The sequence below is a fragment of the Somniosus microcephalus genome, chromosome 4 (assembly GCF_052327205.1).
Source record: "Somniosus microcephalus isolate GS21.2 chromosome 4, FLI_Smic_1.0, whole genome shotgun sequence".
Taxonomy (NCBI): Eukaryota; Metazoa; Chordata; class Chondrichthyes; order Squaliformes; family Somniosidae; genus Somniosus; species Somniosus microcephalus.
The window spans coordinates 289,644,316-289,668,216 of NC_140990.1; the positions used below are offsets into that span (position 1 = coordinate 289,644,316).

The 23,901-nt window shown below is 41.9% G+C and overlaps 2 protein-coding genes across 21 annotated transcripts in view; one reads left to right on the forward strand and one right to left on the reverse strand.

The window, feature by feature from the left end:
• zranb3 (zinc finger, RAN-binding domain containing 3) overlaps positions 1 to 18,906 on the reverse strand; it is a 152,976-nt gene extending 134,070 nt beyond the window's left edge. For 3 of the 5 annotated variants that reach the window (XM_085986608.1, XM_085986609.1, XM_085986605.1), the window contains exons 1-3: positions 18,781 to 18,906; positions 16,696 to 16,768; positions 14,088 to 14,274 (exon numbers count right to left, since the gene is read on the reverse strand). In XM_085986608.1, the coding sequence (XP_085842734.1) occupies positions 14,088 to 14,257 (170 nt within the window). In that variant the 5' untranslated portion in view covers positions 14,258 to 14,274; positions 16,696 to 16,768; positions 18,781 to 18,906. Of the gene's footprint in view, positions 1 to 14,087; positions 14,275 to 16,695; positions 16,769 to 18,716 lie in introns of all 5 variants that reach the window. The other 2 variants (XM_085986606.1, XM_085986607.1) reach the window with 2 other exon arrangements.
• A 32-nt stretch (positions 18,907 to 18,938) lies between these two features.
• r3hdm1 (R3H domain containing 1) overlaps positions 18,939 to 23,901 on the forward strand; it is a 163,612-nt gene continuing 158,649 nt past the window's right edge. For 5 of the 16 annotated variants that reach the window (XM_085986612.1, XM_085986610.1, XM_085986617.1 and 2 more), the window contains exon 1: positions 19,990 to 20,128. The gene's annotated coding sequence lies outside the window, so the exon portion shown is untranslated. Of the gene's footprint in view, positions 19,021 to 19,983; positions 20,129 to 20,231; positions 20,456 to 23,901 lie in introns of those variants that run through there. The other 11 variants (XM_085986618.1, XM_085986621.1, XM_085986616.1 and 8 more) reach the window with 8 other exon arrangements.

Below are 23,901 nucleotides of genomic sequence, written 5' to 3' on the forward strand. Positions count from 1 at the left end.
AAGGGGGATGGGGAGGTGCATGGTAAGGGAAGAGAAAGATTTTCTCAGATTGTCTTGTCAATGATCAAGACCTCGAGTGCCGAACAGCCATGTGATAATAAGGTGAAAAAGGGTACCCAGGCATGTGGGTGGAAGAGTTTATATGGAGGGAGAAATGTACATGTTTCTTGATGAGAATTTTTACATTTAGAAGTCTGTAAAAATAAAAAAGGCAGCATTCGAATATTACAAAACCTAACTGTATGCTTAAATAATGGCAATGCTTTTCTATAATGGAAAATGGACAATAGCTGTTATCTTGGGACATAGAATTTTCCATGTCCTCTTGTTAATTTGCAAGCACAATTACAAATATGGGTGTCAGTACCAGTTTGATTTGTTTTGGTCAATTTCATTTTATAATTATTACGAAAAACGGTTTGTGTGCTCAACAATAGATGAATAGTAGCCCTAATATAATTCTGAATTCTATTCAGATTATAAATGCTTGCATATTTCTGTTTATTAAAAAGCTCAAGTATTTACATCTACTGGAGTGTTGCAATGTGTGAATGCCAGCAAACTGCAAAGGAATTGGGCTTGAAGAGACAAGAAGAGTATTGAGAACTTCTTTTAAATTGTCTCAGAAGCAGGATTGCCTTTTCAAGAAAATTGCCTTTCTTGCAGCAGGGCCTGAAACAGCAGGTGAGCTGGAGAAGAGACAAGGCCAGCAAGACCACCAGGGGAGCTCGGGATTCAGCTCGCGAGGACACAAAAACCAAGCCAGTGTCATCACTGGCAGTTGTGCTGGGCAATGGGAAACAGAGGCACCGTAATCCCACCATGGGCAGGAGGTGTAACTACAGCATGGCAAGTTTACACTGGCAAAGTTTTTAAAATCTGGACATTGGAAATTAGAGAGAGAAAGTGCAGATTTAAAATTAACATAGGTTATATAAATATTCTTTCAATCCATTGTCGGTATAGCTTTCAGACAATTCAGAAAGAATTAAACACTGGATAATTTCTATCATGTTTAAGATTGTAGGGTGGGAGAAGTTACCTACCAAAGCCATCGGACATAAAAAGCCGTTACAAGAATTTTCCTGGCATTTCAATAGAATAGAAATCCTTTTTATCGTGTTCGAAGCACAGCATTAGTTAGCAGCCAATCAACTCTGGTTTCATTAAATAACTTTATTTTGTAATTTTTATCATATCCACAAAATGGAAGCAAATAGTGAGAGAAATACTAAAATACCTTTAGTCTTTTGTAAACCAACACAATGCGAGGGTAATTTTAGGCCCAACTCATCCTTTGTGCTGAAACAGTAGTCTACCTCAAAAATAGGTTACCACAGCAACCAAAACAAAAGTCTTCATAGTAGATGGAGAATTACAATACTCAAACAAGGATATATTTCCAGTACAGATCTTTTAAGTGATATTTTACGCAACATGTTCCATTGAGAACATGTACTGAATGTACTGTACTTGAAGCTTGAATATAGTGCTAGCTGCCAAGCAAAATTACAATTAATATTTCAAATATTACTGGTTAGCATTCCAATCGCCATTATAATTTTAATTGCAATTTTATAATGAATGTCTTTGAATCCCGGTTTTATCATCCTGGTCATTGGTCCTAGGTTTATTTTGATTTTACTCATGGGAAAAAAACAATATTCTCAGAAGTTACAGCCACCAGCAAGAAAATGTATTATTGATGAAAGTAATTATATTTGAACCATTTGGATCCATCGTGACAATCACAGATAAGGCCATATCTGAACACTTGCTTGTATCACTCTCCACCCATATCTCCCTTCATTGCATTAGAAGAGAACATAAAAGATAGAAAGACATTTAAGATAGAAAGGGAGGAAGTAATTGATAAACTAATCAAACTTAGAGAGGATTAAACCCCTGGATGGATTGCATCTGCGCATATTACAAGAAGTTAGGGAGAGAGTAGAGGCACTATTACACATATATAAAATTCATTAGAAAAGGGAATAGTGCCAGAGGACTGGCAGACAGCGGATGTGATTCCTACATACAAAATGGGAGATAGAACAAGTCCAGGGAAAAAAGACTTGCATCTATATAGCACCTTTCCCGACCACTGGACGTCCCAAAGCGCTTTACAGCCAATTAAATATTTTTGAAGTGTAGTCACTGTTGTAATGTAGGAAACGCGGCAGCCAATTTGTGCACAGCAAGGTCCCACAAACAGCAACGTGATGATGATCAGATAATCTGTTTTAGTGTTTAGATAAATATTGGCACCGGGGATAACGCCCATGCTCCTCTTTGAAATAGTGCCATGGGATCTTTTACATCCACCTGAGAGAACAGACGGGGCCTCGGTTTAACGTCTCATCCGAAAGACAGCACCTCCAACAGTGCAGCACTCCCTCAGTACTGCACTGGAGTGTCAGTCTAGATTTTTGTGCTCAAGTCTCTGGAGTGGGACTATGAGCCCACAACTTTCTGACTCAGAGGCGAGAGTGCTACTGACTGAGCCATAGCTGACACTCATAGACCATTACAGACTGGAACTATAGACCAATTAGCTCAACGTCAGTGGTAAGAAAGATAATCGAATTCTTACTCAAAGATGCAATAGAAAAACATCTAGGAAACTGAAAATATAAAGAGTAGTAAGCACGGATTCCAAAAGGGAAGGTCATGCTTGACCAACCTCACTGAATTCTTTGAAGTAAAAGAAAGGTTAGATAAGACATAATGGCCCGAATTTTGCAGTTGTAATGACGGCAAAACTGTCAGCATTCTCAGTCATTACTCTGTGAAACGAACAGCAACTTCTGGCGTCCTCACAGGTGCAGTTAAACGCAAAAATCCAGAAGTTGCCGTCAGTGCTTCCCCACTACTCCATAGGGTGCGCTGTTGAAGTCCTTGCAGACGGAAATCTTAGAAATCACATAATTGGTGTGAAATTCCACTTTTTACACTCTAATCTCGCTGTAATACCTGCCCCCGAAAAAGTTAAGCCTCGTTGTATGAGGTGTAACTGGGTTTTTAATGGCGTACTAAGTCATAATTACTGCTGAACAACCTCTCTGGCCCCGGAAAACTCATTTTATATTTTGTGCAGTCAAATTTCTCCATTCCATGATAATTCAATAGATTTTTTAAAAATGTTTTTAAGGTTTGATATTTCAGCTTCTACCTTAATCCCATGTCTATGTCCCACTCTTTATTTCGCTTTCTGTAACCATCTTCCTTTGTGCTAAGTATGACTCTAGCCAGTGGAGAGTTTTCCCCGATTCCCATTGACTTCAATTTTACTAGGGCTCCTTGATGCCACACTCGGTCAAATGCTGCCTTGATGTCAAGGGCAGTCACTCTCACCTCACCTCTGCAATTCAGCTCTTTGGATCATGTTTGGACCAAGGCTGAGCTTCGATAAGCAGGTTATTGGTGAGTAAATGCCGCTTGATAGCGCATTTGACGACACCTTCCATCATATTGCTGATGATTGAGAATAGACTGATGGGGCGGTAATTGGCTGGATTGGATCTGTTCTGCTTTTTGTTGTCAGGACATACCTGGGCAGTTTTCCACATTTTCAGGTAGATGCCAGTGTTGTAGCTGTACTGGCACAGCTAGTTCTGGAGCACAAGTCTTCAGCGCGACAGCCGGAATGTCGTCGGGGCCCATAGCCTTTGCTTTATCCAGTGTGCTCAGCTGTTTCTTGGTTATCACGTGGAGTGAATTGAATTGGCTGAAGACTGGCTTCTTTGATGGTGGGGACCTCAGGAGGAGGTAGAGATGCATCATCCACTTGGCACTTCTGGCTGAAGACAGTTGCAAACGCTTCAGTCTTGTCTTTTGCACTCACATGCTGGGCTCCGCCATCATTGAGGATGGGGATGTTCATGGAGCCTCCTCCTCCCATTAGTTGTTTAACTGTCCACCACCATTCACGACTGGATGTGGCAGGACTGCAGAGTTTTGATCTGATCCGTTGGTTGTGGGATTGCTCAGCATGCTGCTTCCGCTGGTTAGCATGCATCTAGTCCTGTGTTGCAGTTTCCCCAGATTGGCACCTCATTTTTCGGTACGCCTGGTGCTGTTCCTGGCATGCTCTTCTACACTCCTCATTAAACCAGGGTTGGTCCCCTGGCTTGATGGTAATGGTAGAGTGAGCATATACCAGGCCATGAGGTTACAAATTGTGGTGGAACACATTTCAGCTGCTGATGGCCTACAGCGCCTCAAGGTTACCAAGGGGAGGCGGTGGCGTAGTGGTTATGTCACTAGACTAGTAAGCCAGAGGCTCAGTCAAATGCTCCGAGGATATGGGTTCAAATCCCACCACGACAGCTGGTGGAATTTAAATTCAATTCAATTCTGGAATTAAATATTAGTCTTAGTAATGGCGACCATGATACCATTGTCGATTGTTGCAAAAACCCATCTGGCTCACTAATGTCCTTTAGGGAAGGGAATCTGCCGTCCTTACCTGGTCTGGCCTACATGTGACTCCAGACCCACAGCAATGTGGTTGACTCTTAATGCCCTCCGAAATGGCCTAGCAAGCCACTCAGTTGTAAACAACCGCTACGAAAAACAATAAGAATAAAACCGGACGGACCACCCGGCCCTGTCGACCCTGCAAAGTCCTCCTTACCAACATCTGGGGGCTTGTGCCAAAATTGGGAGAGCTGTCCCACAGACTAGTCAAGCAACAGCCTGACATAGTCATAATTACCGAATCATACCTTACAACCAATGTCCCAGACACCACCATCACCATCCCTGGGTATGTCCTGTCCCACCGGGAGGACAGACCCACCAGAGGTGGTGGCACCGTGGTATACAGTCAGGAGGGAGTAGCCCTGGGAGTCCTCAACATTGACTCAGGACCCCATGAGGTCTCATGGCATCAAGTCAAACATGGGCAAGGAAACCTCCTGCTAATTACCACCTACCGCCCTCCCTCAGCTGATGAATCAGTACTCCTTCATGTTGAACACCAATTGGAAGGAGCAGTGAGAGTAGCAAGGGCACAAAATGTCCTCTGGGTGGGGGACTTCAATGTCCATCACCAAGACTGGCTCGGTAGCACCACAACTGACTGAGCTGGCCTAGTCCTAAAGGACACAGCTGCCAGACTGGGTCTGCGACAGGTGGTGAGGGAAAAACCTACTTGATCTCGTCCTCACCAATCTACCTGTTGCAGATGCATGACAGCAGTGGTGGAAGTGACCACCGCACAGTCCTTGTGGAGACGAAGTCCCGTCTTCATGTTGAGGATACCCTCCACCGTGTTGTGTGGCACTACCACCGTGCTAAATGGGACAGATTTCGAACAGATCTGGCAACTCAAAACTGGGCATCCATGAGGCGCTGTGGGCCATCAGCAGCAGCAGAATTGTATTCAACCACAATCTGTAACCTCATGGCCCGGCATATCCCTCACTCTACCATTACCATCAAGCCGGGAGATCAACCCTGGTTTAACGAAGAGTGCAGGAGTGCATGCCGGGAACAGCACCAGGCATACCGAAAAATAAGGTGTCAACCTGGTGAGGCTACAACACAGGACTACTTGCATGCCAAACAACGGAAGCAACATGCGATAGACAGAGCTAAGCGATCTCACAACCATCGGATCAAATCAAAGCTCTGCAGTCCTGCCACATCCAGTCGTGAGTGGTGGTGGACAATTAAACAGTTAACAGGAGGAGGAGGCTCCAAAAATATCCCCATCCTCAATGATGGTGGAGCCCAGCACGTGAGTGCAAAAGACAAGCATTTGCAACTATCTTCAGCCAGAAGTGCCGAGTGGATTATCCATCTTGGCCTCCTCCTGAGGTCCCCAGCATCACAGATGCCAGTCTTCAGCCCATTCAATTAACTCCACGTGATGTCAAGAAACGGCTGAAGACGCTGGATACTGCAAAGGCTATGGGCCCTGACAACATTCCGGCAATAGTACTGAAGACTTGTGCTCCAGAACTAGCTGCGCCCCTAGCCAAGCTGTTCCAGTACAGCTACAACACTGGCATCTACCCGGCAATGTGGAAAATTGCCCAAGTATGTCCTGTCTACAAAAAGCAGGACAAATCTGACCCGGACAATTACCGTCCCATCAGTCTACTCTCAATCATCAGCAAAGTGATGGAAGGTGTCGTCGACAGTGCTATCAAGCGGCACTTACTCAGCAATAACCTGCTAACTGACGCCCAGTTTGGGTTCCGCCAGGGCCACTCAGCTCCTGACCTCATTACAGCCTTGGTCCAAACATGGACAAAAGAGCTGAACTCGAGGTGAGGTGAGAGTGACTGCCCTTGACATCAAGGCAGCATTTGATCGAGTGTGGCATCAAGGAGCCCTAGCAAAACTGAAGTCAATGGGAATCAAGGGGAAAACTCTCCATTGGTTGGATTCATACCTAGCACAAAGGAAGTTGGCTGTGGTTGTTGGAGGTCATTCATCTCAATCACATGACATCACTGCAGGAGTTCCTCAGGGCAGTGTCCTAGGCCCAACAATCTTCAGCTGTTTCATCAATGACCTTCCCTCCATCATAAGGTCAGAAGTGAGGATGTTCGCTGATGATTGCACACTGTTCAGCACCATTCGAGACTCGTCAGATACTGACGCAGTCCGTGTCCATATGCAGCAAGACCTGGACAACATTCAGACTTGGGCTGACAAGTGGCAAGTAACATTCGCACCACACAAGTGCCAGGCAATGACCATCTCCAACAAGCGAGACTCTAACCATCTCCCCTTGACATTCAATGGCATTACCATCGCTGAATCCCCCACTATCAACATCCTGGGGGTTACCATTGATCAGAAACTGAACTGGACCAGCCATATAAATACTGTGGCCACAAGAGCAGGCCAGAGGCTGGGAATTCTGCGGCGAGTGTCTCACCTCCTGACTCCCCAAAGCCTTTCCACCATCTACAAGGCACAAGTCAGGAGTGTGATGGAATGCTCTCCACTTGCCTGGATGAGTGCAGCTCCAACAACACTCAAGAAGCTCGACACCATTCAGGATAAAGCAGCCCACTTGATTGGTACTCCATCCACCACCTTCAACATTCACTCCCTCCACCACTGGCGCACTGTGGCTGCAGTGTGTACCATCTAAAAGATGCACTGCAGCAACTCGCCAAAGCTCCTTCAACAACACCTTCCAAACCTGTGACCTCTACCACTTAGAAGGACAAGGGCAGCAGACGCATGGGAACATCACCACCTACAAGTTCCCCTCCAAGCCACACACCATCCTGACTTGGACCTGTATCGCCGTTCCTTCACTGTCGCTGGGCCAAAATCCTGGAACTCCCTTCCTAACAGCATTGTGGGTGTACCTACACCATATGGACTGCAGCGGTTCAAGAAGGCAGCTCACCACCATCTTCTCAAGGGCAATTAGGGATGGGCACTAAATGCAGGCCTAGCCAGCGACGCCCACATCCCATCAATGAATTTTAAAAAAAAGTTTTGAGGGCTAGATCTGTTCTGAGCCTATTCCATTTAGCACGGTGGTAATGCCACACAATATGATGGAGTGTGTCCTTAGAATGAAGACGGGACTTTGTCTCCAAGGATTGTTCAGTGGTCACTGCTACCAATACTGTCATAGACAGATGCATCTGCGACAGGTAGATTGGTGAGGACGAGGTCAAGTAGCTTCTTCCTTAGTGTTGGTTCCCTCACCACTTGCCGCAGGCCCAGTCTAGCAGCTATGTCCTTCAGGGCTCGGTCAGTAGTGGTGCTACCGTGACTCTCTTGGTGATGGAATTGAAGTCCCTCACCCAGAGTACATTCTGTGCCCTTGCTACCCTCAGTGCTTCTTCCAAGTGGTGTTCAACATGGAGGAGTACTGATTCATCAGCGGAGGGAGGGCGGTAGGTGGTAATCAGCAGGAGGTTTCCTTGCCCATGCTTGACCTGAAGACACAAGACTTCATGGGGTTCAGAGTCAATGTTGAGAACTCCCAGGGCCACTCCTTCCCAACTGTATACCACTGTGCCACCACATCTGGTGTGGGGCTCGAATTACATACAAGCCAGACCAGGTAAGGGCAGCAGGTTCCCTTCCCTCAAGGATATTAGTGAACCAGTTGAGCTTTTATGACTAAATGGCAGCTTCATGGTCATTTTGCTAACACTAGCTTTTTATTTCCATATTTGTAAAACTGAATTCAAATTCTCTTCCTTCTCCAACTTCCCACCATACTTTTTGTTTTGTTAATGTTTGTGTTCATCAAGGTGAGGTCAGTCAGTGCTGGGGAATGGAAAACATTTCAATTTGTGTTACCCCATTTCAGCATTCAGAGTAAATATCACTCTTAATCTTAACTTCAGTATTAGAAGACCACAATTATGCACTAGTGTGAATTTGTTCATTTCCCACACCAATTATTTTAATAAGATGAGATTGCCAATTTAGTACTACTTTATATAGGACAGTAGGCAGATTTGTGCTTTTTAACTAGACCCAATAGGAAAGGAGATAAAACTGCCCAAATTTGCTTACATAAGGCCCTTACGTCTGGAAAGAAGACATTAAATCCATTAATCTGAGAGACAGTGCATTCATTCCTCAAATTTCACTTAAGAAATTGCTTAGAGTAATCCATATATTTTAAAACTAAAATCAAATTCTTAAACTGCCATGGTGGGATTTGGACTTGTGTTATTAATCCAGGCCTCTGAATTACTAGTCCAGCAACATAACCACTACACTACCATATCCACAGTCAAGTATCCATGGTAGCTTTAAACTCTTGACCTGAGGTGTGACAAAATACATTTGTGGTAAAAATAACAGTGAGGCTATCAGCACTCACTGTTATTAAAGTGTAAATCGGACAGCAACTTCCCTTGACTGCACGTGTGCAGTTAAACGTGGAAATCAGGAAGTTGCTGTCAGAGTAGCTCTGCTCCTCAAGAAGCTTTGCTATAACAGTATCTAGTCAAGAAATTCAGCATTGAAATACATGGAATGGCGTGAGGTTGTTGTACTTGCATGATATTTACACACTAATCTCGCCAGAAAAGGTTGGGGCTCGTCCATTCTAGTTTGGTAAATTTTTAATGACGTGATGAGTTTTAATTACTGCCAAACAACCACTCCGGCACTGAAAATTAACTTTTATAAGTATGGAGTCTCATTCCTTCAGATTTTAATTATTGTTGGAGATTTAAAAAATTAAAAAAGTAAATTATATTTTATTAACTTTTTCTTTCTGTTTCTTATCTCTCTCTCTTAATCCCATCTTTCTTTCCCTCTCTTTATTTCGATTTCTGTACATGATTTGACATTGAATTAACTCTTCTAACTGATACTTCCTGGTTCAGACTGCGCTGTTCATTCACAATTCTTCAATCTGATTGGATAAGGAGATAAACAGTTGCTTGCCCTGTTCACACACATCCCAGATCCCCTGTAGAGGGCGCTGCACCAAAATGGCTTTCGAATCACAGCAAGTTCCAGTGCAAAATCCCATAGAAAGTCTGTGGGCAAGTGCACGTGTAATGAACGGCTGACGCGGAGAGCAAAATCTGTCCCAGTGACTTTCCAATAAGGGCTTGCCGGAGGGGGGAAAACAACGAGGAAAAGATTCTCATCCCCAAGTATTTCCCTCACCTCAAAATTCATCCTTCCAAATTAAATTTTTCCCCCCAGCAGTCAGGAGGATACAGTTGTGTAACTGACAATACTGCATGGATATCAAGAGCTTCGAACATCAGTAGGACTCAAGACTTCTGTCAGTACCAAAAGTGCCTGGCATCTACACAGTATTGTCAGTTAATCTGAAGATCCTGTTACGAATTTGGAAATTCATACTAATTTTTCTTTAAATGTCTCATAAAAGTATTCAACAGACTGGTTTTTCATGCTCCAAATAGGCCTAGAATTAGCAAAATGCAGTGATTGGAGGCGAATGCTTGCATAACCAGCTCCAGGATTACCAAGAAAATTAGGTGTGTGCTGAGGGTAACTAAGAAGTGAGGCATTAAATGGATTAAGATTGAACAAAAGTAAGTGAAAAGGCAAGAAAGCCTGTGAAGTTACTTAGAAGATTACAATGAGGAGCAGATTAGATACCAGGCACAATCCAATAATACAGAAAATAAACAGGTCACAGAAAATAAGGTAGTTTAAAAAGTAGGGAAAATAACTGGGACTAAGATGCAGACCGAAAGGCACAGGGAGATTGTAATTGTGGCGAACTCTACTCAGGAAGGGAGATAGCCATGGCAATACCTTTTGGAGGGTGTGTTGTTTACCTGAAGTAGAGCACAGCACATTGAGGAAATATTAGAAGGATAGAAATACGGACAGAAGGGGAGGAGCCACGTGCAACAATGGGCCAGAACTTCGGGTCACCACGGGTGAGTACGCACTGGGTACTCACGCGTAGGCCCAACGAAAGTGCCGGTTTCGTGCATGCGCGGGAAACCGGAACTTCCATTCCTTTAAAGGAAGGGGTTCACAGGTCGAACACGTGCACCGGAGAGGCAGCGCTTACGCCTGGAACTTCCATTTTTTTTGCAGCTTTCTCCGGGGAGGGTAAGTCTCCAGGAGCTATGCTTGTAAAAAGCAGTCACAAGGCCTGCTTTTAACAAGGTAAGTGGTGAATTAAGTTAAATTAAAACATTTTTTCCACAGGTTTATTATTTTTAAATACTTTAAAGGAAGGTAAGTTTATTTTTAGCCACGTTAGAAACGGTAATTAATTATTTTTTTTTAATTAATTATTGTTTAAAAGTTATTTTATGTAATTTATAGTTATTTTTAAAATGTGATTTAAAAAAAATTTATTTGAAGTTTTAGTGATGTTTTGGGGCTGAATTGTATTCATAGATTTGACAGCTCTTCCTGTCAAATCTATGAATACAGATTCCCTGCTACCATTGGCTCTCCATGGCCCACGTGATCCCAGGGGACGCTTCGAACTAACTGCGCCCCTGGGATACGCAAGCACTGTGCGCCGGCAGTTGGAGCAGGCCCAGGATCGGAATCCCACGCGGGCTCACAGCACACCGGCCGGCGCACCAGGTAAGTACAGGTCGGAGGCTTGCACCCGCGGGAAGCCTCCGACCCGAATTTCTGGGCCAGTATATATAGTAAGAGATCTTTGTAGAATTTCTGCATATCTTGCTTAACTCTTTCATCTGCACTTTCATAAGTGGGACATTTGTAAATATATGTGTTGACAAAAAGGGTAAAAATATTAAAGAAAAAAAGCAAGAGATGTTTATTCAGACAATCTGCATTTCAGTAACAATAACTAATTCCATTGGAAAAAAACTAGGGGCTTTAAAATGTAGGTAAGTAATACAAATTATATATATTAAATTGAAAATAATGCAGTTTAATTTTTACCAAGTCCAAGTTAATAAAATCCAAATGTCAGAAAAGAGTCAATAAAAATCACAATCTTATTGCTTCTTGATACTCCTGGGATACTCCCCCACTGTTGTGAGTCAGCTTTCACACACACCCACAATATTTAATTTCCCACCTACATACAAAGCCCGAACACTGCAGATCAGGATTTGTTAACAGATACGTTATCTGAACAGTCTCCACTTTAAATTGGATCCAGCTTTTTTAGGTCATAGCTCTTCAAAATATATTACATGTACATACATACAGTTGTAGGATAGACAATTGCAGGCAAATATCTAAATATTGCCCATTATAACATGGCTGTTGATATTTTCTACACTGTAGAGACAGGCCGGAAAACAGTTTACTTAAGAGCACAAGTATGAACTCTGCACACATTTATATTTAAAACAACTTGCATTTCAGGAAGGAATTGGAAAATTTGAATTAGAAAGAGTATCCAAAGGCTGGGCCAAACACATGGGTTTTGAGGAGGTTTTACAAAGTGGAGACAGGGGGGTTTAGGGAGGGAGCGCCAAACAGTAGGACCAAGTTGGCTGAATGCTCTGCATCCAATGGTGGAAGGAGACACAGAAGGCCAGATTCAGAAGGCTGGAGCATTCAATAGAGAATATAGGGCTGAAGGAGATCACAGAGCTGGTATGAAGCAAGGCCATAGAGTTACTTATAGACAAGAATAATGATTTTCAATTTAACGCACTGCAGGGCAAGGAGGAAGAGGTTGATTGGAGTGCAGGACAGAAAATGGGCAGCAGAACTCTGGAAAGCAGAATCTTCTTTTCAGGCAATTAGTGTAAAATATAATGACCAAGCGTTTCTGCTTTAGGCACAATCGGCGATCCAGGCACAAATTGCGCTCAAAATTGCTCTAGTTTTAAGAAGTTTTTCTTGCTCAAGATTCTGCTCAATTTGCATATTGCCGAACGTAAAATCTTCCCTGAACCATCACAATTATGCTGCGTTATAGAATGCAATTACAAAAACAAAATATTTGCATTAAAAATATTCTTTGATGTATTTGAGAGAGGTAACCTGGTGCAGTTTTATTAATACAGCTGAAAATGGGTTTATCACAAAAAATAAGCATTTTTTTCCCCCCAGCGTGTCCAGTCCACCACCTGTGAGTAACACGATTTTATGTGACAGACAGGAAACGTGCACGAGAAGATACTGCAATGAGATTGATGGCTCATCTCTCAGGGCCAAAGATTATTCTGCAAACCTGAATTATGGAAACTTGGATTCAAGGACAATGACCAACTTGAACTGCAAAGAATCCTGAAAGGAGAGGGGGGACGAGCAGCCGGTTTGTCTCCTCCAGCTGCTAGGCCCTTCTCCTCGTTGCACGGTGTAATCTTAGGCGATGCGTTTGAGACATGATTCCTGCTACCTCATCTCTCATTTCACCACCACTCAGCTCTGCTCCTACATACATCTAGCATGCCTCACAAACTCCCTGGGAAACCCTCACAGACCCATCAGAAATGCAATGGTACAGCTAATTGTCTGAAAATAACATTCTGCTCATCTCTATATGGACTGTATTTATGCCTCTCACCCCACCCCAGCCCAAACATTCTCAGATGCAGAAACACACACACACTATCCTGTGCTATTGCTAAACCCAATTTCTATCAATAGTCATTGCCATAAGCTACACAAAATCCACTTATGACAGGAATTTGCTACTTCGTTTCCACGGGTACAAAGGACTTCAAATTGATCTTTGGGTGATTACAGCTCAAACAAAAGCAGCTGCTAGACCTCATAAGAGTGGAATTTTGGACTGGTTGTTGACAGACCTTTATTATAGCAGTTGCAATGGTAGCTTGCCCATCTCTGAAATTCCCTCCCTAAACAATCCACCTCCTTTAATACCCTCCTTAAAACATAGCTCTTCAACCAAGCTTTTGGTTACCCTTCCTAATAGCTTCTTTTATGGCTCAGAGTTCATTTATTTCCCTCGTGCCTCTGTGCAGTGCCTTGGATCCATTTTTCAATGTTAAAGGCACATATAAATGCAAGTTGCTGTTGTGGCATAATTAAGTGCCACCATTCAGATAGGATTTGTGAATGGTCATCCATATAACAAATATTAAATATCTTCAGCTAAAAGGGAGAAAAATAACATCTGTGTGCCCCAGCTCCTGGCAGCTCAGGACACGTGGAATTGGAAAGTGTAAACTGCCATGCACTTGCATAAGTGACCAAAAAGCCTTGTCGGGAGTCAAGTGTATTTTACCTTCATCAACAATATTTATAATCATTAGAACATTGTTTTGAAGCAATGTATAAAAAGTCTGTAATTATACAGTACTTTCAAGGTTGCGAGCTTCCAAAACTTTATTTTCCAGTATTTCATGTCCCAATAAAAGCAGATGTCTTGCAGCTGTCACACACCAGATTCACACTTTGCTATAAAAGTAAAACAACCTTAAAAAAAAGCCAATCATTGACCTAGAGCTTGAAATTTACAAACAACTTACTGACCTAGAATGGTCTCAGCTACAATGACCTGGCTTCCTAGAGTACATTCAGTATGGCCTTTGAGGGGCAGGCCACGTTCGCAGACACACCTCACGTATGCTCCAGGCCCCAGACTACCCACGAGCAATGCCCCAAGGAGATCAGCTAGTAAAATACAATAGTGTGTGTTCTTGTTAACACAAACCTGAATTGATAAAAATTTTGCTTACCTGCCATTTCTCTCAATGGCAAACTTGATGCCTTCTTTCTGGAAAGAAAGTAATCTCTGACTGAGCTTTTCGGGCAGTGTTGACAGCAGAGTGTCAAATTCATCTTCTGCGCAGTTGTCCTTAAAGAATAAAGAGGGAGGACTTTGCTGGAGCTTCTGGACTTTCTTCATAGCTTCTTTAACTCTGGCTATATTTTAAAATGTTACAACATAGGTTAAGCCTTGCAATTGATATTTTGCTAAAAATATTTAATTACAGATTACAAAGAGAATTTTAACACTTGTCGCTCTGAACACTGGATTTGTTACAAAATAAAGCAGATAGTACAACCTAACATCAGCTTCCAAAAAGGAAATTTTAATATATTTGCAGGCCCGATTGTAATCTCAGAACTCAAAATTAATTACAACACTGATATTTGCCACAATCTCACTTCTAGGATGTTACTTTCTGGCACATCATCGCACCTTCAATTATTTTCGTGGGGAACAAGAAACAGTTGTAAAACAAATCAAACAGAGAACACTAAATTTGACCCAGCCTAAAAACAACAGAATATCATTCAACTCTACCTGATTACATCACACAGATAATTCAAACAGCACTCTAGTTCCAGCACTGTATGAAGCATTTGATCATCTATCACGATATTTAAAACTTATGGCCTTCACTCCCTTTCATATGAAAAAGTTAATTGGTACACTAGGTGAAAACGTCCGCTATTCAAAATCGTAAATACTTTTATTGCAAAATTGTAAATATTTATAAAGAATGGATTTATATTTCTCTACATGCAACTAATGTAACTTTAATACAAGCCTACTCCTCATTTAGCAGCTACTGCAGATTTCCAGTCTCTGATATTTCCCAATTGCACAGAAAACCAAAATGGACAATGATCCACGATTACCTGCATTAATGATTTGCTGATGTGTTTGAGATCCAAAATGTTGGATTCCGTAAAACTGAGGAGAGAGAGAGGAAGAGGGAAAAGAAATGGAGAAGATTGTGGCTTCTCTAGAACTGGACAAGGAGCGGGGTGGGGGGGGGCGGGGTGGAACAGGTAATTCAGCTTTCTTCTCAGCAGACATGTTAAATAAAACTAAATTGAAGATAAATTATGTCAGGTTGAAAGCAATTCTCCCACACTTAGCTTCTAATTCATTTAAAAAGTAATTGGTTACAAATAATTACAATTCCTTTTAGGATTTTTTCCCTGCGTATAGGTCTGTTGAATATTTTTGATTAAACAGTGATTACTAACATCTCCATTATCAAGGGAACTAGATTAGAAGACAAAATGAGCTCTAGAATGAACAGAAGCACAATTTTCTTTTGCAATGGAAAGGTCTAACAAGTTAAAAGAAAAAAAAACAGCCGCTTCAGGAAATCTGAACTAAGAGCCTAACAAAGATCGTGGGCAAGCTTCTATTGGTCACAATATAGAACATTAATACTCATCTAGATTGACCAAGGACAGCTGGCACAGATCTGTGAAAGCTAAATCGTATCTGTGCTAGACGATGCTTTTATTTATGAGATGTTTGATCTATTCCTCAAAATCAGTAAGATTCTTGAAACGTTGAGAAGAAGCTTTCATAGATTTATTAAGTATATAGTACATGCAACAGTGCTTAAGCATGCACTCAATTATGTAGTACTTACAACCACACACTGGGCGATACAGTTTGAAGATTCAAAGGCGTTACCGTTCTGAGTTCAGTATTCAGGCTGATCGAACTCTTTGAATCCAAATTCCCCTTACAATTTGCCACTTTTATACATCCCTCTTACCCCACTACATGACAATCAACATGTTTTGCACCATTACATGATTATACCAAAATTAAAATAATTCCATATAAGGAAAAGCTAACAACAACCAATAACATATCAATAACTCAGTTTGTAAGTTGATTTCCTCACCAGAGAGCACTTTTTTCATTGACACACCATCCTTGGTTTTCTGAGCACACATTCCTTTTTTGCTACATTTAATTGCTGTTCAGCTATGTGAATCTATTTATGAGCTTTTCTTTGATTCTGCACCTCTAAGCGCTGGTCTGATTCTAAGCTCCAATTAAAAAGATAATGTTTTATCCAGATGTTTTCCTTTTGCAGGACTAACTGTCGTCTTTGCACCCATATTAGTGACTACAACTCGCTGAAACTTGGGAATCAGTGTACAGTGGCATGTCTCCAATTAACTTATCCCATTAAAAAGAGGTACAGGAAACTCTCGTTTAAACGGCACCTAAATATCCGGAATTCTCTAATAACCGGCAAAATTCTCACTCCGAAAACTACAGTATACAGTCGTTTAATTACTTAACAGTAAAACAAAACTTATAAAAAGTTATGGATTACCCTCAACTGGCATTACTGTACTTAATCAAGCATCTTCCACCATCCATTTAACACAACATTCTGTAGGTGGGTACCCAATTATACTGCACATTTCTTGATTTTTTTATTTTTGTTTGTTAAAAATAGCCTCGGTAGATATACCTCTCCGTTATCCGTAATTTTTAATCAACCGGCACCATCCCGGTCCCGTCGGTGCCGGATACGAAAGAGTTTCCTGTAATTACTTCATATTAGAACCTACCAATGCTGCAAGGGTCAGTCTCTGTTTCAAAGTTCAGTGGCCTCCATCTTAGTACACTTGCAACTCACACAGCCTATGTATTAAAAAAAATTATATAAATTGTATCTGAATAAATGTTCTGAATTTTGTCCTCTAGCTTTTTTTCCCCCAACGGTTCTGGAAAACAACAAAATAGATGTTGTTATAAATCTACCATAAGGCTATCTTAAATGCTACCGACGTATCCTGGGAAACCGTACACACTGCACATGCCCAGACTGCATGGCCTTCAGCCAACAATCATCACTCTGTACAAAAATAATAAGTCCATGTCCAGGCTTTTGGAAGATTCTGTGGCTTTCAAGTGAAAACTTCAGTTAAGGCATTAAAAGAATTTGGATAAAAGTAATCACGTTATTGTGAAAGTGTTTATTAAATTTTGTTGCTAACCTTACCTTGGACATTATAAATTTCAGACACGGGGGAAAATATTGTGTATAAAGCTCTGGATATATGGATACCATATCAAAGTTTGCAGATACAAATAGGGAGTATGATCAACTATGAAGACGACTGTAAGCTTCTGTGGGAGGACATAGGAGAGTTAGATTAGGCAGATCAATGTTCTATGAAAGTTAATGTGGTTACGTTCAAGGTAATCCATTTGGGAGGAAGAAAAGCCGAAGAATAAACAGAACATATACACTAATAAATGTTAAAACTTTTAAAAGAGACTTAGTGGTTCAGATACACAAATTTTGAAAAATGGGAAGACAGGTTGATGAGAATCAGAATCCTAGATATTATAAATACAGGTAGAGTACAAAAGGAAAGGGGCATTACAAATCACTGGTTAGGCTGTAGCTAGAACAATGCATTCAGTTTTGGGCAGCTGACAGGAAGGATATCAATGCCATGAAAAAGATACCGAAGATATTTACCAAGATGGTACCAGGAATTTGAGGTCTTATTCTTACTTATCATGAGATGAAACTGGAGGATTTTAATCATAGCTTAAAAGCAGATCTCATAGAGGTGTTCCAAATTATGAGTTTTTCCTAATTTACCCAATCAAAACTATTCTTATTGATCAGTAAATCGTAAATTTAATACCATCACCAAACGCAGGAAGGGAAAGGTTCGGAGTTTTTTTTGAACCAGAGGGTTGTTCAGACATGGAATGCCCTACCAGATATAGCAGTGAAAGCAGAATCCACAACAGCTTTTAAAATGGAAGCAGGTAAAATATTTGAAAAAAAATAAACATTTAAAAAGGTTATGGGGAAAAAACACCAGAATTGAATTAAGTGGTCTGACGAAGGGTCATCGTCCTGAAACATTAACTGTTTCTCTCTCCACAGATGCTGCCTGACCTGCTGAGTATTTCCAGCATTTTCTGTTTTTATTATAGCATGATGATACTGACAATTTTTTAAAGCAGACTTGCAGAGTAAGCCTGTCTGGAAAATCTCCCCAATAAAGCAACTACATTGTGACAAGAAGCATTTTGCATCGAGGTTAAAGGAGCATCACCAACAGTTTGGGAAAGTAATTTCAATTGTCTGACGGAATAGCCAAATTTCAGTTCTATTATCACGACTCCATGTGTAAGGACCATTTTCCAGTATAAAGGACGCGCGATTATAAATGTTTCCTAATCATTTAAAAACTACAATACTATCCAGATATTCATTGTATGCGCTACAACTACTTAGCTCAACAAATCGCCACCATGCCAGCTCTCTCTCCTTCTCCTCCTCCTCCTCCTCCCCCCTGGCCATGAGAAGTACAGGCAGTTTCGATGCGATACTTAGGTCAACAAAGCACTTTGGTAGATGATTTACAGCAAATGTATGCAAGTAAAATAACATTTAAAAACACATTAAAAACAAAAACATTGTTGCATAATAAAGTTTTCCTTAGAATCATTAAATAACTTCAACACCTGAAAATCGCCTTCCAGCACCAAACTTAGCTTAAAAAGTATTGGAACTATCTCGCAAAGAAAAACAGCAGAGCGATTATAACTGAAATCCTCATACCCAAACTTGCTGCAAGAAAAGCGAGCACGTGTCCCCAAGGCAGAATTGTTATATTCTCACAAACCTTGTCTGTCACCAGAAGCGCGCGCTCAAACCCCCAACATCACCGCGTCGGCGTGCTCCTCCGAGCACGGCCAAGTGACGTACGGCGTGATGATGCAGTACACGGGGTGGGGATGCCGGGTCGGCATCTGGTTGGGGGTGGGGGGTTTCTTTTCTATCGATTTCAGCTTTATTTTTTGTTGTCGTCGGGGTTGTTTTTTCTGTTTAGTCGCTCGACGAGTTCGCGCACGGTTCCCGGATGGTAGGTAAAAGATTGAGTGCCTGTCTGTCTTGTTTACAAGTTTGTTTTTGTGTGTGTGGTTTCTTTTGGTGGGGTGTTTTTTTTTAACGGGCGGGCAGCTTTCAGCGGAAACTCCGCCGCGCTAGGACGGGTGGGCGGCCGATGCTGGAGCTCGAGCGCCCCTTGCCGCCTCCGTCTGACGTGATGGCGGATTAGCCCCGCCCCGGCCGCCGTTCATTGGTCCAGGGTCACCATTGTGCCCGGTGATTGGTGGTTGCGGGGAAGGGGGGGAGCGAACAGTGCAAAAAAAACTGTCGCGACCAACAAAAAAAAACGCTGCTTCAAAATAATAATTTGATAAATAACGGAATATGATATTTAGCAGTGGGAAAGAGGATTAATCACGGGGGAAAACAACTTATTGGCGTGCAAACAGGATTTAGTGGGGAGGGGATGCAAATTATTGTCAGGAGGACAACCTGTTGAAATCTGTCACGTTATATGTTATAACCCAGCATTATTGTAGATCGGTGTAAACTGTACATTACTGCAGATCGGTGCATCTGGGCAGTGTTTGTCGAAGGCGTCAGTCAGTGGTGGTTGCCGTTAATAGAGTGTTGGACAATTGGGTGCAAAAAGGGAGCAAAAATCAACAGTACAGTGCAAGAGCGTGCATGGGAATCAAAATCTGAATGCAATCTGCTGTATTCCAAGTAATGTTATATTTACTCGTACAATGATGTACTGATCGCACACCTATGTCTGTCGTTTGATGTTATAGTTCAGATGGATGTTCTGTTAAGTACAGATGTGCATATACTGTTTTTTTTACACACTTGACCTGTCTAGTGTGCAAAGCGAGCACCGATTCAGAATGACTTGTGCGCAATATTAGTGGGAAGCTCTGGTTTTTGGGTGTAGCCTTCTGAGCCTTTTAAACATTTATATTTAGAGTGAGCCCGGGTTCGGCTGCTGCTGTGGCCTCTATTGGTCGCTGACAGTGTCAGTCGGCCCGCGTCACCGCTTCCTCCATCAGGTTTGGTTGGAGTTGGTGAGGGAGAGAAAGAGAGAGGGCCGGGTTTAGCCATGCTCCCGACTCGTTGCAACAAATCCTCTCCGTGGGAGGCCGGTAAGTGTTTCTTTTTTTCCAAAAAATAAATTAAATCAGCTTCTCCTATGGCTCGCTTCTTGGTTTAAATCAGGGGACTGTATTTCTCTTTTTTTTTACAAAGCCCGTGTGGTAAATGTGCGCCACGCACTGTGAGAAGGTCATCACCGTTTCTGGTGACGGGCGAATAAAGGATTCGCGGAAGCGACGTATGGAAAGGTTTGACTGGGTAAAATTTGCCCGGCGGCCTAGTTCCCCCTCCCTCTTCTCTTCCTCCCCAATACGCCGAGATACCAGCTCGTGTGCTGGGGGAGATGCAAGTAACCACCCGGGGATTTCGAACAGACAGTACGTGCGCATTACTATTAGCCAGGATGCTACACTGCTTCAGCTCTTTCTGCTGTGCTCTGAGGTTTTTATATATACATTCGTGTGTGTGTGTGTGTGTGTACAGCTATCGTGTGTACGACATATTGAAACCAGGTGAGAGTTCGGCTTGGTTCATATCCTGGCACTGTTATCAAGACTTAAACGTTAGCACTTTTTTCTTTTTAAAAATCTAGTATTAATGATGAGAGAGTAACTTGTTTAAATCTGGGTAATAGATAAAACAAGGCTAAGTCATGTTGCTGAGGATCCTAAAATAGACCGTATTATATAAATATATAGGACTCGAGTACATCAGACATAATCTTACCGCCTTTAAACTAAAATCGATTTTCGTTGCAAACGACAGTCAATAATGCTATTTTTAAAAATGAAATAGGATTGTGATTTTTTTTAAATGTAGACAGCATGGTGAATCTTTTAATGCTAATCTAATTTTAGTCGGCAGCGATTTTGATCATTATCGTGGTTTTTCGTATTTTACAAGCTCTCTGCTCTTTATATCATGTAGTTAAGATCCTCTGTAACTGGAATTATTCACCTTTAAATTCTGTATTTTTATGATCAGCTCACTGACCTCCGGTATAGACTAGAATAGATTCGGAGTTGTGGTTGGAAGATGAGCAGGAAGGGTCCCATTTTTCCTTTATTTCCGGTACATAGTGTTGTAACTCGGGCGTTTTATTTATTAGCATTTAATAAAAAGAAAACAGTGTACATTGAATGTGCTGAATCTTGGTAGGGTGGTATGCAGTGAAACTTAATTTTGATTCGTGCATGTCGTGGGTATTGGCAAAGATTTTATATATGAAGGCTATAAAGCTTGCAGATAGACAATGGAGCTACAAAATATGTCTGAAATATAGGTAGCCCTTTCAAAAAAAATAAACAATTTTTCTGGGCAACTGGAAATGCCTAACAAGCGGCAGCATGATCAAGGAGATTGGACGACTATGTAATTAGTGAGAATGAAGCTTGAGAGTTTTACAGCCATCTGAAGTTGCAGGAATATTAGAAAATGGGATTATACTGCATATTAGAAGCTATTACAGAAAATTTAAATGTGTTGGCCTTCTCGTGTGATTGCAAATGTTTGACTGAAAAGTGACTCACTTTTCATGGATTATAACAGTTACTCTCTGTAACTAACTCAAATACTTAAGTAATTGCACATCTTGGTCTTTTTGCTCCCTAAATGTGCATTTTATTCATGAAGAATCCTAATTTTTGTGGCATGACATCTGACAAAAATAAATTATTTTGCATGTATGTACACCACCTTTATTATGGTAGGCTTTGTGATAATCCATTTTAGCAAGTACTGTATTTCTAAGTACCTATTATCTTGTTGCATCAAAGTTAGGACCAGAGGAAGTAAATTAGTGAAACATGGGATTTGAAGAAAAATGGCTTTCACACAGTGATAGATACTTCGATTAATGTACTAAGTAAGGTAATATAGGCAAATTTTCATTCAAAAATTATTAGATGTCACGATGTAATAAAGGGCATGGCTTGATTGTCATTTTAAGTTCTTAAATGTGTAAAGGCAGTGTTGTATGCACTTCCTCATTTAGAAAAAAAATCTGGTGCAATATGTTGTATGGTGTTCCACGAGTATAATTGCATGGGGCATGCATTTCTGCCTTTGCCAATGTAGCTGTTGAGAAGGGCATTAAAAGTGTATCACAGCAACCTAACTTAACTTCCTTGCACTTTATTTTTCTATTTAAACTCATTTATTGTATCCCCTCAGAAGTGACGTGGCATAGGCCTGCCTGAGGTCAGGGATAATCTTGTGTGGAGGATCATGGGTGAAAACCCACATTGAACCATTCCATGCAAGAATATTAGTAGACCAATAAAGTCTCTTTATTCAAGATTGTGTAATACCTGCAGGCCATCCTGACAACTGAACCATGAACACTGCAGTCTGAGATGTCATTCTGCCTTTTGCGTCAACCTACTGTTGGAACTACTTCAGTAGCAGTCTGCCTGAGAGCTTGAAAAATTTTACAAAGGAAGAATCAAGTTTGATTGGCTGTCTGAGAGGGATTTTCTCTTGCATACTGTTGATTCATTTGTCATCACTTTGGAGATCACCAAAGACATTGGTGCCTAGCACTGCACTTCTACAGGTTACCATCTTAAGGTCTTCAACTAAAGCTGTGTTCACTGCATTCTAGTTGTTTTTTCTGTGCTGCAGTAATGCCTCCTTTCACCCTTTTTGCATCACCTCAGAGGTTCTGCAGGTCGGTCTCTGTCTCTCCCCCCTCCATATCAGTAATGACCTTCACTCCAACAACCCTATGAACTTTTGCTGATGATTCCACTCTATATTCATTGACTTTTTTCATGCTCTCAGTGCTAACTGCCTCCAGTCCTGTTGCAGTGCAACAGTTTGAATTACTACATCTTCACCTATGCCCTTCAGTGGGTCAGTAAAAATCCTGTTTTTTTTCCTTCAATTCTTCAGGGACAGCTTCTTTATGCAGCCTTTCAGAAGCCCAACCAGTAACTACCGTCTCTTACTTTTGACAGCTAATCCCTTAGTCATACTTCACCTATTGGCATTCTTAGCTTTGCTTTCTCATCCAGAACATTTCAATTGTCAAAGCACCCTCTTTCACACCAAACAATTGTACTCACAACAATTCTTAACTTTGTTAAACCCAAATCCTATAAAAATTTGAATAGTACTTCCACATCTAGGCAGGTTCTTCTGACATCTCTCTTGTAGTTCAAGACAGAATACAAGAACCTCTACTGTGGTTGACACGGCCCTTGACCGTGTCCGTTCTATCTCCCGCACTTCTGCCCTCACCCCTGCCCCTCCCAACCGGAACCACGATAGGGTTCCCCTTGTTATCACCTTTCACCCCACTAGCCTCCACATTCAACGGATCATCCTCCGCCATTTCCACCACCTCCAGCATGATCCCACCACCAAACACATCTTCCCCTCCCCTCCCTTTTCAGCATTCCAAATGGACCGCTCCCTCTGCGACACCCTGGTCCACTCCTCTTATCACCCCCAACACCCCTTCCCCTTCGCCTGGCACCTTCCTGTGCAAGCGCAGGAGATGCAACACATGCCCTTATACCTCCTCCCTTCCCGCTGTCCAGGGCCCCAAACACCCCTTCCAGGTGAAACAGCGATTTACTTGTACTTCTTTCAATTTAGTATACTGTATTTGCTGCTCACAATGTGGTCTCCTCCACATCGGGGAGACCAAACGCAGATTGGGTGACCGCTTTGTGGAACACCTCCGTTCAGTCCGTAAGGGGGACCTCGAGCTTCCGGTCGCCTGTCACTTTAATTCACCGCTGCACTCCCACTCAGACCTCACCATCCTCGGCCTCTTGCATCGTTCCACTGAAGCTCAGCGTAAGCTGGAGGAACACCA